Source organism: Rosa rugosa, chromosome 2, assembly GCF_958449725.1.
Source record: "Rosa rugosa chromosome 2, drRosRugo1.1, whole genome shotgun sequence".
NCBI classification, from domain to species: domain Eukaryota; kingdom Viridiplantae; phylum Streptophyta; class Magnoliopsida; order Rosales; family Rosaceae; genus Rosa; species Rosa rugosa.
The window spans coordinates 18,730,009-18,745,385 of record NC_084821.1 but is presented as its reverse complement, the minus strand read 5'-3'; the positions used below and the strand labels follow the sequence as shown (position 1 = coordinate 18,745,385).

Here is a 15,377-nt window from a genome sequence, read left to right as displayed (position 1 = left end):
CTGCAGCAGCTTTTTTCTATTTTTGTAAATTCTGAAACTATGTTCGGAAATTTCCGAAAATGGAAGCTTTATACTAAATTGAAAACTTTTTCAAAAAATCATAACTAATTCATACGAACTCCGATTTTTGCGTTCCGCATATGCCCGCGATCGTATCGACGAGCTCTACAACTTTAATGAAGGAAGTTTTCCCAAATTTTGAACGTATAAAAAGTCAACTTTCGCGAGCCCCTAAATAACGTTCGTTTTCGAAAATTAATCGTTCGAACTAATTCCACAACTTCTCCAAGCCTCGTACTCGCTCCCACTATCGTGAAATCAATTCTAAAAATCCACGGAATTTAATTTAGATTTTTCGGGGTATTACATTTTAAGTATTGGATGGAGGGATAAATTTAAAAAATAATGAGTTTCTCAAATGTCGGCTAAAATTCGAAACTTACAAACATTCGTAGATACTTGAAGCTTATCTTGTTATCGTATTATGTATATTATTCTTCAACCGTAGTTATTGGCCTTTTGGGTGATTGTTGGGTAATGATCCTCATAGTAAATATGGCTATCTCATTCTTAGAGAATACAAAGGACCGAAAGGAGTAGCCTTCGCATTACTGGGTACTTGTTATTGCAGGCTGAATTATTGCAAAGCTTTTCTAGTTAGCATTTGCAACAAGCTATGGTGGCATGGGTACTGGGTACTTGTTCATGGCGTACCTCCTTTGTCCTTTGGAGGTTTATTTCAGGTTTAATATTGCCTTATGTTTCGCACGCATCACCAATGAGTCGAGTGTAGTTTGCAGTTTACACACCTTAAAATTTTCAGGTCTGAGCAATGCCTCAATTGCGAGTTGTTTCTTCTCTCTAACATTTTTGATGCGTAGTATGATTGCTACAATTTTTCCTTTTATAAGCGAGAAAATACGGTTGTGCTTTGCTCTAGTCAAATTTGTGCCTCTTTCGATCTATGACAAATGCTGACTTTTATAATAGCATAATATTTTGTATTGGTGATAATATATTTCGCTCTATTTAATCATTCGTAGGGTTCTACTGATTCTACTCTCCTGTTGCTCATGCTAATCGTATTGCACATATTACTCCTGCTGATCCTACAGTTCCTACTGCACTTATTGCTCTTATTAATGAAGTTGTGGCTAATGCATTACGTGACGCTGGAGTTGAGCCTTTGAGTACGTGCTTTGTCCACTTGTCCTTCGGCTGTTGGCACAAGTATGATTAATGAAAGTTTATTTCCTCGGAAATCTTAGCATAATATGGTTGACGATGAAACCTTTCAAAGAACCCATAGCATACAACAAAGTCTCGAAACGGAGCGTGATATTGAGTTTGGCTGTACTTATATAGAAAAGGATAATGAAGTTTTGAATGATGATGATAAGTTTAGTAAGTTCTGCCCCAAGGCACGGAAGAAGAAATCAAGGAGGCTGGAAACTGTTCAGACTAATTAAACCATTTCAATAAGTTAGCTCTGTAGGGTTGCTATTTTTTTAGGAATAGGATCTGCACATTGAAGCTTTTTGATTATTTTCTTTTAAAGAATTTAATGCTCATTTATTTTGCTCTTTTACAATATTTACTTAGAGGGTTTTGGTTCTTATGTCCCCCTCTAGTGTTTTTATTTTATTTTTTCTTAATTAATAAATTTCCTCTCTTGTTGAGCACAAAACAGTTTAATTGCAAAATAAATTGAGTAAGCGAGAGACGACTTTTATGTAAAAAGAAAATTTACTAAGAAAAGTGAGGCTAATTAAACAAAATTGCTCTTAGGAGGGTGCCCAAAGTAGCAGCACCCGAGAGCTTCTTAGCCTGAAAAACAAAAAGCTATTGATCTTATTCGCCGGACCAAGTCCTTCATCAAAAGCGATGATCATGTCATTCCTAAAGCTCACCAGTCCGCCATGGGGATCCCATGTGACTCATGATGCCTCTCCGCATTGTAAGGTAAGATTACAGCTTCGCGCTGAGCATTAACAAAACGATTCAACCTTCCCTCACTCACACCAAAAGCAGCTGCAAGTTCCGGACCTCTTAGAGCTTCAAGCACCGAGCTAGAACCGGCTAGAAATTGTGGGTGGTTCGGCTGCTTTGAGGTAGTGAACCCGAAAATCTGAAGTTGCTCGTTGTTAGATGCCACTTGGACAAATGGGAAGTACCTCGGCACCCAGAACACTCTCCCTGGTTTTAGTTTCGCCTTCATTGCCAAGGTTCCGTTTGGAAACACAATCTGGAGTGATCCTGAGCCTCTTAGAACGACGCCGTATTCTGTTGCAGCTGGGTTCACATGTGGTGCCAACATCGATCCTGCGTTAAGATTGACAAGGTAAACGCCAATGCCGGAGTTTTGTAGCGGTGAGTAATCAGACTCATCAACTGACAAGCTCGATCCATAGTTGTTCTTGAAATCCGGCCTCCTCGCATAGAGGTTGTAAGCCTTCTGGGAGTGCTCATGATGATTTTGCTTCCTCTTCTCGTTTTCGATTGTTCCGAACATAGAGGTCAAGAGTTTCCTCCACGACCATGTTTGGGTTTGCTCTTGTTCTTGTGGGAAGTCGACCATTTTCCTTAGTTCTTGTAGTCTGTCCTGCTCTTTCATGCTTAGGAATTTTGTCCAAAGGTTTGATGATGATTGAGAATTATTCAGAGATACAATTGGACCCTCTTGTTGCCTTGTCAAAATGTGCCTTAGTTCTGAAGATGAGACCTGCAATGAACACAAATTAATCCTCGATCTTTAGATGGTTTGTCTATTGATTATTGATGTACGTATGTCTCAGACCTAATTAGATAACATGATAACCGTTGGATTTCTAATGATCATCACTCATCAGGATTAGAAATCAAGGATTGCCAAGACAAGTACAAGATTTATTTTTTCAAGGTAATTGATTTGCTTACGTTAAATGCACTTGTGAGTACTTGAGAATCGAACCCAGCAAGGACAGATTTTGGGTAGGTTCCTCCACCAATGAAGAAATTCTGCATAGGTAAAAAACCAAAAAAATCGTTTCAAAAAAAAAAAAAAAAATAGGTTATTTAGACACTCATGGGCCTATGTAACAAAAGGCACAAGGATTGACAACTAGGAAAAACCTGATTAATTGACAAGATTTATTATGATTAAGAAATGATTGGTGTAGGTACCTCCAAAGTACCCATTCTTAAACTATCAGATGTGTCAATGCTGAGAATGAGCTCAAGTCTCTGGCCCTCCCCAACATTTTGCAAGTAAAATGTTGAACCAGCTGGGATTCTGTACAAATCCCCAGCCTTCAATTGCCTCTCTCCGAGTTCATGTTGGCGTACCAATCCCACATTTGCTTGCCCTGGAACAATATACCATAATAAATGTACCATTAAAATCCTAGTAGTTAATGAAGTATAAGATTATCTATGCATAACTTGTAATCATAAGCACACGAACAACACTAAAATCAGAAGATGATGAGATCGATGAGACAAAAAGAGCAGTACATATACCTGTGTGGACAAAGAGGACCACGCTGGAGTCAAGGTACTGAGGGATGAAAAGAGAGTTGGGTTCCATGGAGAGAAACCCAACATTTATATGTCTATCAACCATTCTCTGACCTACACTCCTCACCACCCTCATTTCCCCAGCTTCAGTTCTCAGCAGTAGTCTAGATCGTTCCAAAAGGAACCAATGGCGATGCCTTCTGTGCCCTTCCCACTCTTCTTCTCTATGATCCCTTCGCCAGTCCTCGTCTTCGTGATCGAAGCTCATAGCCATTGCCATGACTCCAAAGCACATCACAATTGCAAGAACCAGGACGCTCACCATCACTCTCTTTCCCATTTTGAATTGATTTGTTGAGTTATTCTTCTCAGTAATACTCTGATGAGTTTGTGTGAAGTGGAGGCATGAGGTGTGAGGTTTAAATAGAAGGGAGCAAGAGTTAACGTGAGACAAGTGTCGTGCATCCATGTGTGCAGAGAAATGTTCCAGCACCGATCTAGAGAGAAATACTCTTCAGGAAGAAGGGCCTATCTATTACCGATATTACTGCAAAAACTAAGTCTAACCTAAACTAATCCTTATTGCACAAATAATTACACGAAATACACTACTAATTAATTAGTTCATCTTCAAATGACATCAAAATACCAAATAAATGCAAATAATGTCTCAAATAGTTTTCATCAAATTGCAAAGGGTGTTTTTCAGGGGAAAACAATTGGAGGAACACTGTTCACTATATTAGGGGGAAACGATTTTTAATTATAGGTATAAAAAATAATGAGGCTAATTCAGTAATTATTTTTCAAATTTGATAAATGTTGGTTAACTGTATATTTTATTTGAGAATAAAGGGCTTGTATGGCTACCCTCAAGCCTTGATTAATGAAACTGAATACAAGGGGGGGACGTTGAGTCTAAACCCCTGATGACAATAAGCATCTAGAGAACGTCCCGAAATAATATCAGGAGTCTCTACAAAATACATGTATTCTAACAAGCACCAATTAGCAAAGAGTACACTACTGGCTACTCCATTTGTTTTGACAGAGCGGTGACATATCAGAAAGATAACTCGATTACAACGAAGCATAATTACTATAGTCCCTTGTATAACTGTATATTTTATTATAGTCCCTTGTATACGCAACTTATTTTGCATATACAAGTCGACTTTTCTCTTTGCTAGGGTTTCCCTCTAGCAGAGAAATTGATCAGTTTGGGTTGCGATGATGGCGGGGGAAGTGGTGGCTAATCCTGAACAGACTGAGGCGGCTGTGGTGAATCTGATTGGGGGTGGTGAAGCGATCCATGATCCTTCCCAGTGTTCTAAAACTCGGCCGCCTAGGCGGTGGGTCTCCGCCGCGAGTAATGGCTAGTCGGTAGGGTGGGTGTTCTGGGTTTTGGGCGGCCGCCTAGTTGGCCTAGGTGGGCGACTAGGCGTCTAGGCGGCTGGGTTTTGCTGGGCGTCGGTGTTGAAATGTCTCTCCCTTCCTCATCAGATCTTGATACCCGATCGCTGAGACATCGTGGGCTCCTTGACCACTTTGATTCATGATTCATAAACGTTATTTCGAAGGAACATGTGGGTGGCCACAATCATCTTCTTCAAGCTCAATGTTTTCGCCGCCGTTATTGAGTTTTCATTTCAGAAATTAGTTGTGGATGGATGGATGTTTGGGACGATGAGCAGAATAAGGCTTGTGTTTGGTTGATCTGATTAGATTCTCTTCATGGAAAATTGATTTTGGTGATCTGCGATTGGGTTTTGAAAGATTGAAGGTCCGAATTGGTTTTGGAAGAGTTTGGAAGATTTTGGGTTATCCGTTGGGTTTGTGAGTTCGTGTTTGAATAGGGAATCATCCGGCCATGTGTTCACTTAAAAAAAAAATCAAGCCATGTGTTCGACATGCATGAAATTACCTTATAGAAAATTCATATTATTGTTATTTATAAATTATAATAAGTGTTTATATATATTTTTTAAGTCTATAATATGTTTATATGGTATAAAATAAATTAAAATTAAAAAAATTAAAAACCGCCTAGGCGCCGCCTAGGCACCCGACTAGGCGTCTGGGCGCTAGTCCCCTGGCCACTGTCCGACTAGCGCTTAGCGATTTTTCGAACCTTGATCCTTCCTTTTATCTCTGTGGACGTCTGCTATCTCTGAAGTGCGTGGTGCTATCGTCATTCTCAAGGACGATCTCTTGTGTTTGGAGACTGAAAGAACGTGTTTTGATCCGGCAGGAGGAGGGAGGTATTTTTGTTTTCCAGTTCAAGGAGCAGGAGGCAAAGACCCATGTCCTCAATGGCGGCCCTTGGTTTTATAATAATTCGATGTTACTGGTGGCGGGTTATAATGTTGTTTGTGCTGTGGAGGAGGTATCGCTGTGCTACCTTGAGGTTTGGGTGGCAGTGACAGGGCTTCGTATTGTTATGCGCAATGAACGAGTCCTAACCCTCCTTGGAAACTATTTGGGGCGGTTTGTACGGTACGATCAAGCGGCGATGGTGAGGAAGGATCCGAGTGATCCATGATGTACGACATCAGATATGGGCTCGGCGCACATACAACTTTTCACCGGAGGTGGCGATGGCTCTGGAGTTTAGTTACAAAACGTGCCATAGGATCTACAAGAGGTGTGGGTTCTTCGTCCATGGGCATGAGGGCTGTGACAAAGGTCTTGGAGGGATGGCGGCGACTTTGGTGGCGGGTTGGACCGAGATGACCTGGAATCGGGCTTTGAGTTGGTGCCCAGTCCGCAGGCTTCTATTACGGCGGTGGTGGGGCCGGAGGTCCTCCCTAAGGGACCGGTGAAGCTGGGCTTGATGTTGGAGATGGCTGGAGATATGGTGGCGGTGGATGGACCGGCGCCGGGTGCTGCAGCAAGTGCAACTGTGGCTGCTCCGGAAAAACTGGCGGGAAACCTTAATTTTGAATTAGGGTTGACCATAGGTTTGACTGGGCTGCACACCTTTGGACCGGGCGACAATTTTACTGTGGCTGTGGGCTTTGCTGGGTCTTCTACTAGGCTTGCAGCTAAAAGAGGCCCAATGTTGGATTTAGGTGTGAGAAAGAAGATCTTTAAGCCTAGTTTGGCAATTATACCGCAGGAATTCCAGCTCAGTCCGTCTGGTCGCCGGGTTAAGAAAGCGGAAGGTAAAAATGCAGGTGTGGATTTAAGCTCTGACTCTAATAGGAAGGAGCTGTTTATTGCTTAGCTGTTCTATTTAGGGTTTAAGCCTGTGCGAGGGTGAGTAAGTTTCTATGAGTCTTCTTCTATGACGTCTTTAGTTTCTCATTTGTACCACAATTGCGTGATTGACAATAGAGGGCTAGTTGAATGATTTCTTTCCGTAATAGGCGAAGCTTTGTCATAATTCTTAGGCTTGCTTAATTGTGAGCTTCCCAATGATGTTAATTAGTTTGCTTTAGCTTGGATAGGTTTTCCCGAATTTTCTTGCCGAAACTCTTATGTAAGTTTTGTAAGCTATATATGACCTATTGGCTGTTGGTTATTGAACAACAATCAACTTCTATTAAAAAAAATATATTTTATTATAGTTCTATGATTCATATATAGTATCATTTCCTATTTGATCCCTTTGACTTCCATATTCAAAGTTGCAATTGGATCTATTCATTAAAACAATCGATTCAATATATTTCTTATGTACTGATAGGTGCTATATTGGATTTGAATAAGATTTGGATTAATCTATATAGCTTTTTATTATAGGCATCTATATAGCTTTTGAGAATCATTATAGCTTATGTACTGATGGTTCTCGCATGTATTGCATATTTTTTAAATCGTTACTTGACATGGGAAACATATCATCATATCTAAGGAGTCATGATTGTATATAAAAAAATCATTACCTGATTAAAATTCGAGAATGTTTGCATGAACATTAATACAAATTCATTTTTTTATTTTTACAATTTCCAATTATGTAAAATTAGGAAAATCATGACAAACAGGTTGATATTTTTGAGTTTTGTCAATTGGAATACCATTTTGAACATGATGCTTTACCAACAGTGAGTTCATGGTTTGAAAGAATATTTTGAATAAAAATATGGATTGACATGTTTGGATGTGTGATGGGCCATGTCACCTTTTGAATTCCATGTGTCATTTGATATTGAATAATGGTAGGTGAACCACCTAGAGCCCACTATATGTGGCAGTTGATATGACGTAATCATCTAAATAATTAGACCTATCAAAATCTATCACTAAATGATGCGGCAACGCCAAAATAGCTGCCACATGAGGTGAGTTGTTACGTGCTACAAAAAGTCATTCTTCTTTGAAATTACAGTATTCCATAAGCTAGCATTCTTCTTTGAAATTACCGCATTCCATAAGCTTAGTATTTGTAAGACACAGGGCTTGGAATTTGGGCCGAATGGGCCGAGCTGGGCCGATTTCAGATCGAGCCAAGTCGATTTGGGCCGAATATTCGGCTTACCAACTTTTTGGCTCGGCTGAGCCATATAACAAGAATTCCACCACTGGGAATAAACTGCAAAACAACTCCTTGGCATGAACTGCATGTGATCAAAGCCCTCTGCTATGGTTTAAAACAAAGCGTGGAACTTCCATAATATTTTTTGAAGGGAATCTGTAACTGCTACCCAAAAAGTGGGCCTGTATAAGTATCAGTGATCAAATAAAAAACGAGCAACAACAATTGCATTCAAGTAAACCGCTGAAAAACCATCTTCAACCATTGCAAACCGTCAACTAGAACTCCTATCATCATCATCCCCTGGCCGTTCCACCCAAATTAGTTTGTTCCACATGAAGTGTCTCGGAAACTGCATCATGAAATTGTTAGCGAAGTTGATGGGCACGAACATTGGGACTAATATAAACCCATGAACAGATGTCATGAATCTAATCACAAAAAGACAAGAAAACTTCAATAGAAGAAAACAAAACCAAGTAGTTATTATACCTGCTTGTCAAGCCATTGAATCCCATCGTTTACGAAGTGAAAACCAATAAAATAAAGAAAACAAAACACTTAAACACAAAAACATCAACGGTACATCAACTCATCAATGAAACAATCGGCTTGAACACAAAACCTTCAATAGTATCGAGCTGTGAAGAAACATACACTGCCTTATCAAAGCATAACATTGTCTAGATAACTAGATACTATTTCTATCAGTTCATGAAATGAACATCATGGGAGAGAACATTGGGGAGGGGGGGGAAACATGTGGGAATCTCCTTGCGGAGGAGGAGGAGAAAAAGGAGGGAGGGAGGGAGGGAGAGGCAATGTATCGCTTGACTGACATGCCACTTATGTCATAAAGACATGAGTAGGTCCCAGTCCTTGATTGCTGATCTCATCTTGGACTGAAATCGAACCTGGTTCATGTATTCCATTTATACAGACTATTTCGATAACTTTCTTTTTTGGGCTAAATACTAGTTAGTACCCTGTGGTTTAGGTCCAAAATCAATTCAGTCCCTGGACTTCTAATTTCATCAAAAACACCCCTGCACTTTCAATTTTGATCTAATAGGTCCAATTTGTTAATATTCTGTTATGGATTCAAGTTATAGTTAGATTATTTGTTGAAAAACTATTTATTTTTAATAGTATGACTCACTCCTAAATTGACTATGCAGACCACCTCGACACCACATCATAAAACATAGGCCATATATGAGCCACATTAACAAGTTAAATAACTCAATTGTCGGAAAACTAACAAATTGGACCTATTAGATCAAAATTGAAAGTGCAGGGGTGTTTTTGATGAAATTGGAAGTTCAGGGACTGAATTGATTTTGGACCTAAACCACAGGGTAGTAATTTGTATTTAGCCCTTCTTTTTTTGTCAAATGCTATTCGGGCAACTTAACCACAGCAAAGCCCAAGGATATAATTCCAATTACAACTGAGAGTCCCCTCCATTATCCTAATTCCTCTTCTCTTTTGAGTTCTCCAAAACCTAGATCTATTTCTTCACTTTCTTCCATTCTTCTCAAAATTGAATCCTTGACTTAATTTCATTCAATTGTCAGCCTAATTTCCTACACAGATCAATTCTAGCATCCAGACTATCTTCACTTCTAAGAATTCCCAAATTGATCGATGGCTTCTTTCTTTATTCCCAACTTCAGTAAATTCATAATTCCATGAGAATTAATGAGATTCTCGCAGTATCCCAAGAGCCTAAGAACAACCAAGAAGTCAAGAATCCATGTCAATAGATCGTCCCCAAAACCTCTTAAGAAGAATTAGAGAAGAGATAAACAATGAAAGCATGTGGTTTGTGACCGAAAACCCTAATGAAACTAAACTGTAATTAAGGCTTTAGTTCGGGTCCTCATCGGTTCTTGATTCATAAAATGATAAGACTGAACCGACATGGAGTACTTGTTTAATCTCAGTTCCTACTTTATATGGGTTCAGCTCGGCCCAAACCTAGGCCTAATCAATACATCAGGTGTATTGTGAAATTTTCGTTTGTTAAGACTCTCAACTAATTTGATGTAATACAATTTTCTCCTTTCATTTTCATTTTTTAAATACATTTATAACTGAGAATACACAACAACTACTCATTTATAAGTTGATGGTCACTACTTTCGACTTACATAGGACAAACTAATGCCAATAAACCAAATTATACTACGCACTTTCAGGCCATTTTCATACATAGGACTTTTGTCATAAAGCTATTGTGTGATCAGAGAGGAAAAGAATGAAAACTATAACGCCTCGATTTGCACCTCCTCAAATTGGTCACGTTACAGTGCCGCGAACCGTTAGGAGCATAAGCAAAAATAGTTCAGCCATACTCCTAAAGATACGCAAGGCATTTGAATAAGATTTGACACTAAAATTACTTTTCAATGGAAGGTAGAATCGAGCTAGAAGCGTGAATATGAATGAGGTGAAATTGAGAAGACTTTTGGTGTAATAACTTGTTACGTCGAATACCAAAATAAATTCCATTTCTAAAACCAAGTTTCATAGAGTTCCAAATCATTTGTCCGAGTAATGTTAATTGAGAGCAAACACGTGACATATTTTAAGAAGATTGGAAAGAGATAAGCTAATCAAGTTGAGTAGAATATCAAAGGAGTTTAGTATGCAATTTCTGAACCAATAACTTCATAGCAAACGCATAACTGATAGAAAATAATTGAAGAAGATGTTCTGATCAATTGTTACAAACTTACTACAAAACAAGGAATTATGAAATAGGTAGTCGGATTTGAAATGCAAAACCAAAACCTGTTATGTAGAACAAATATTTGAGAACAATTGAAATTTGAAATTGGAAGAGCATGCCACACCCAGCGTTAGTCCTAGCTGTCCCGTCTTCATGCACAGTACCTACAATCACACAACCGTTTTAGGGGTGAGCAATCATCCTCACTAGCCCAGTAGAGGTCTCAACCCCAGCTAGGTTTGAAAACAATTCTAATATATAAACATAGGTGCCGGCGAGTAAGTAAAAACTACATATATAGATAAATCCCACATTGAAAATATTTTCTGTAAACTTAGATATTTGGATATCCAATTGACAAACCTGATGACCGATCATAAAGCCAACTACACCATTACCATGACTATTATCGTTTAAACAGACAAGGTGTAGTGAGAGTGTCCACTTGCGCCGTATCACCTAGAAGCAGTGCCACACCTCAATGGATGCCAGACACTCTACCGTCCATACGGCCCCTCTGGAGGTTTAGGAGATTGAATCCCAAGAAAGTCGCTATGCTCCTCTCACTCTCAGGTCACCCTCATCATCTCAAATAAGAATAACCATAGAAAACCAATTTTCAGACTATAAAACAATATAGAAAACCACTAACTAAGGCGAGTCCCCCTACTTGAGTCCAAAGCTAAGCGATGTTAGGGTAAATGACCAATGCTTCACCATCGTCCATTAATCTCCTTTGGTTTATAGGAGGCCCTAATATGGAAATAAGCAAGTGTCACTAACTATATCAAAGTGAAAGATGACAAAGCTGGATTATTTTGGAACTGGACAGTTTGATGGTTTAGACATAGTAAACATTAACCAATCAAGCTAAAAATTTCCAGAAATAAACTTCAAGATGTACTAAATACATCCCAAAAAGAATAAAGTGAAAAGAATGAAAATTGGGAGAGTTATGCTCAAAACACTTCAGCTGGTCAAAACTTGAACGAAACTGACTTGTGTTCCAAGTTCCTTAACTAGGCTGAAAATAACAAGCTTTGGATATTTAGCTTTAGCAAAAACATCACTGAGGTGATGTGAAGGCTTCACAATACTTACAAATCATTTAACCAGAGACAAAAACATACTGAAAACACAATTGATTTTGATGTGTTCAGAAAGAGCAAATGGAGCCTCTTTCAAATTGAAATTCACAAGAACAGGCTTTGATATGCGAGGAATTCAATCCAAAAAGGACTCTGTAGGAGTTAATATAAAACTCATGGAGTTTGATCAAGTAACACAATTCTCAAATACAAGCTAAGCAATATGAGAGCATGTTGTATGAATATAGATACAAAACCAGAAATCAAACAATCATATCATTAACCACATTAAGAACAAAATTAAGAGAAAATAAGACACTCACCACAGAGTCAAACAAATGGGTGAGTTCCCTCATGAAATTCGACAAGAAAAGATGAAGACAAGATGAATTTGGCCAAGCCTAGTCATATATCAAGGAGTGTCACTTTGTATTTAAACATGCAAAGCAAAACAAGAGGACCTCATTGACTAGAATACTCAATAAAGTGTATTGAGTTCTAAAATTGGTAGGGAGAGAAGGAAATATAAACTGAACATTGATCTTACCTCTTAATAGAATCAACCATAGATAATTTGCATCTTCAATCACTCCCGATTCTTCAATTGATGGAAGCAAGAGGATGCGTCAACAAAACATTAATGATGCCATTTGGAAGGAAAGAACACATAGTGTGCCTCAATGGTTGCCTAGGTGGGTGTATGAAGTTGGCATTCCATTTCATGCCGTTGATAATGATAGCTTCAAAAGATTTGTAGAAGAGGTTGGTCAATTTGGCCCGGGTTACCGACCTCCAACTCAATACCAACTAAGGGAGCCATTGCTGAAGGAAGAGATTGAGAGGACTAAAAATTCACTCAAGAAGCATGAAGAAGAGTGGGTAAAGAATGGTTGTTCCATCATGATCGATGCTTGGAGCGACCGAAAAAGAAGAAGCATGCATTATGAACTTATGTGTCAATTGCAAGGAAGGCACTACTATTCTTTCTTCAAGGGAAGATTCAGATCAATCACACACCGGGGCCTATATCTTTGAATATGTTGACAATTGCATTGAAGAAGTTGGCATGAGCCACAAAGTGTAGTTCAAGTAGTGACGGATAATGCTACTAACAATATGGTGGCGGAGAATTTGTTGAAGATAAAGAGGCCAAATATATTTTGGACTTCATGTGCCACTCATACATTGAATCTCATGCTTCAAGGGATTGGTAACCAACCAAGATTCAAAGGTTTGATTGAGAAGGCGAAGGCATTCACTATCTTTATCTATGCACATCACGAGACATTGGCTTTGATGAGGAAGCATACAAAGAAAAGAGACATAGTGAGGCCAGGAGTCACTAGATTTGCCACTTCGTTTCTAACTTTGCAAAGCTTGATGGACAAGAAGAGTGAGTTGAGGTGTATGGTTGCTTGTGATGATTGGACCGCTTGCAAACATTCTAAGAGTGCCAAGGGGAAAGTGGCATATAATACCGTATTAAGTGCCTCTTTTTGGAATGGGGTAACACTTTGCTTGAAAGTGTTTGCTCCTTTGTTTAAGGAGCTTCGCCTTGTGGATGGGGATAAAAAGCCATCAATGGGCTTTTTGTATGGAGAATTACTTAAGGCAAAGGAAGACATTAAAGAGGCATTCAAACATCAAGAGGCCAATTATCGGCCAATCATAGAGATTATTGATGACAAAGCCCGTGGCCGTCTTGATAGTCCATTACATTTGGCGACTTACCTCTTGAACCCTTATTACTTCTACAAGGATGAAGACATACAATATGATCAAGTTGTCATGGAAGGGTTCTTTCTTTGTGTGGAGAAGTTCTTTCCCGATGACCTTGAGACCCAAAGTGTTGTGACAAATGAAGAGTTGTTGATGTATAAGAGCAAAGGGGGTGGATTTGGAAGAGCTTTAGCTCAGTTGGGATTTGCAAAGAATGATGATCGAAAAGTATGATCTGGGTAAGAAACTAAGACTATTTCATTATTTTGTGAAAACTACTAGGCATGATATTTATTTTGTTTACTTATTGTTATTGTTTTGTTTGTGGCTTTGTGCATATGTAGTTGGATGGTGGTCCAATTATGAAAATGGAACACCCAAATTGCAAAAAATGGCTAGAAGAATACTCTCTTTAACTACAAGTTCATCCGGGTGTGAGAGAAATTGGAGTACTTTTGAGGGAGTAAGTATTTTCTTTCAAATGCCTAGAAGAATACTCTCTTCAAATTGTTGATTTGTTACTAACTTATCAATAAATATGCTTTAGTGTGTGTGTGTGTGTGTATATATATATATATTTTTTATGGTAGATCCATACAAAGAAAAGGAATAGGCTAGATGCTTCAAGGTTGAAAAATTAGTTTATGTTCAATTCAATGCCAAGATCATCAACAAAAAGAGAAGGGCTCAAGAGTTGGGTGTAGATGTGCTACTTGGTAATGAAGCTAGTAGGGCTCAAGGGTGGATTGTTGATGGTGGTGATGAAGAAGATGACTCGGATATTACTAGTGAAATGGAGGGAGAGGCTTCAGGAGTGGATAGTGGGCTTAGAAAAAGTTTTAGAAATGTAGAGGTAAGAGAGCTTCATGATGAAGATTTTGTATCGGATGAGGACACGGAAGAGGAGGGATAAGAAGAGGATGTTGAGTTTGAGTCCGATACCGAAGGAGTCTTGGATGGATATGGAGAAGAAGAGTTAGAGGTTTAGGCTTGCAATTGTTTTATCACTTTAGTCTTTATGTATGCTTATTTAGGACTCTCTTAAAATTTGAATATTCTAGGTGCAATTTTATTACTCTTTGAGTCTTTATAAGTTTATATATTTTTAATTACATAAATAAATTAAATAAAAATTTAAAAAATACAAAACCGCTTAGGTGCTCCTCCCCAACCCACCGCCCGACTAGCGCCTAGCGATTTTTTGAACCTTGTACAAAACAAATAAAAATGAATTAATCACATATTAATTGATTTAGGAATTGGCTTATTTATAGTGTTTTAAATATAATTATATGCATAGAAATGCATTTAATCAATTAATCATAGTAGTAAATATGAAAACTACTTGATTAGGATTCATTGTCTGGTGTCTAAAAATTAAACTATTTCTTGAATATGAGATGTTATATCAGAAAGAGAAAATATACTCTAAGGATTTAAATTTATCCTTTGGATTATTTGACATAATAAAATTAAGCCAACCTATAAAAATAAGATTGCCAATTCGTAGGTTGCAGATGATGAGGAAAAAAAGACCATATTTGTTTTTTTTTTTTTTTTTTTTTTTTTTTTTTTTTTGAGAATGAAAAGACCATATTTGTTGAGTATAGGAGCAATGCAAAAATAAATGATCAATACTTTCCTGATTACAATGGCAAAAAAGACAAGATCTGTCAATTAAACATTTGTGTAGATATTATATATCTCTGATCTTTAATCTTTGTCAAATAAGCTGCGCGCCAACTGAAGACTTTAAGCTATTTCTTTACATTGTATTTAGGGTCTTTGACCCAAAGCACTAAAATTGGCCAAAATGATCTCACTTACCCTACCAACAGATTTTTATTCCCACTCATCCAGT

The 15,377-nt window shown here is 38.3% G+C and overlaps 2 protein-coding genes across 2 annotated transcripts; one reads left to right on the top strand and one right to left on the bottom strand.

The window, feature by feature from the left end:
* Positions 1-1,707: 1,707 nt before the first annotated feature.
* LOC133733810 (vicilin-like seed storage protein At2g28490) lies at positions 1,708-3,883 on the bottom strand. The gene is made up of 4 exons (XM_062161446.1): positions 3,499-3,883; positions 3,163-3,344; positions 2,917-2,997; positions 1,708-2,722 (listed from the first exon to the last, which is right to left on the bottom strand). The coding sequence occupies exons 1-4, from the start codon at positions 3,833-3,835 to the stop codon at positions 1,907-1,909; spliced, it is 1,416 nt and encodes a 471-aa protein (XP_062017430.1). The 5' UTR covers positions 3,836-3,883; the 3' UTR covers positions 1,708-1,906.
* Positions 3,884-12,913: 9,030 nt separating this feature from the next.
* LOC133730489 (uncharacterized) lies at positions 12,914-14,429 on the top strand. The gene is made up of 2 exons (XM_062158068.1): positions 12,914-13,744; positions 14,181-14,429. The coding sequence occupies exons 1-2, from the start codon at positions 12,914-12,916 to the stop codon at positions 14,427-14,429; spliced, it is 1,080 nt and encodes a 359-aa protein (XP_062014052.1).
* Positions 14,430-15,377: the final 948 nt, after the last annotated feature.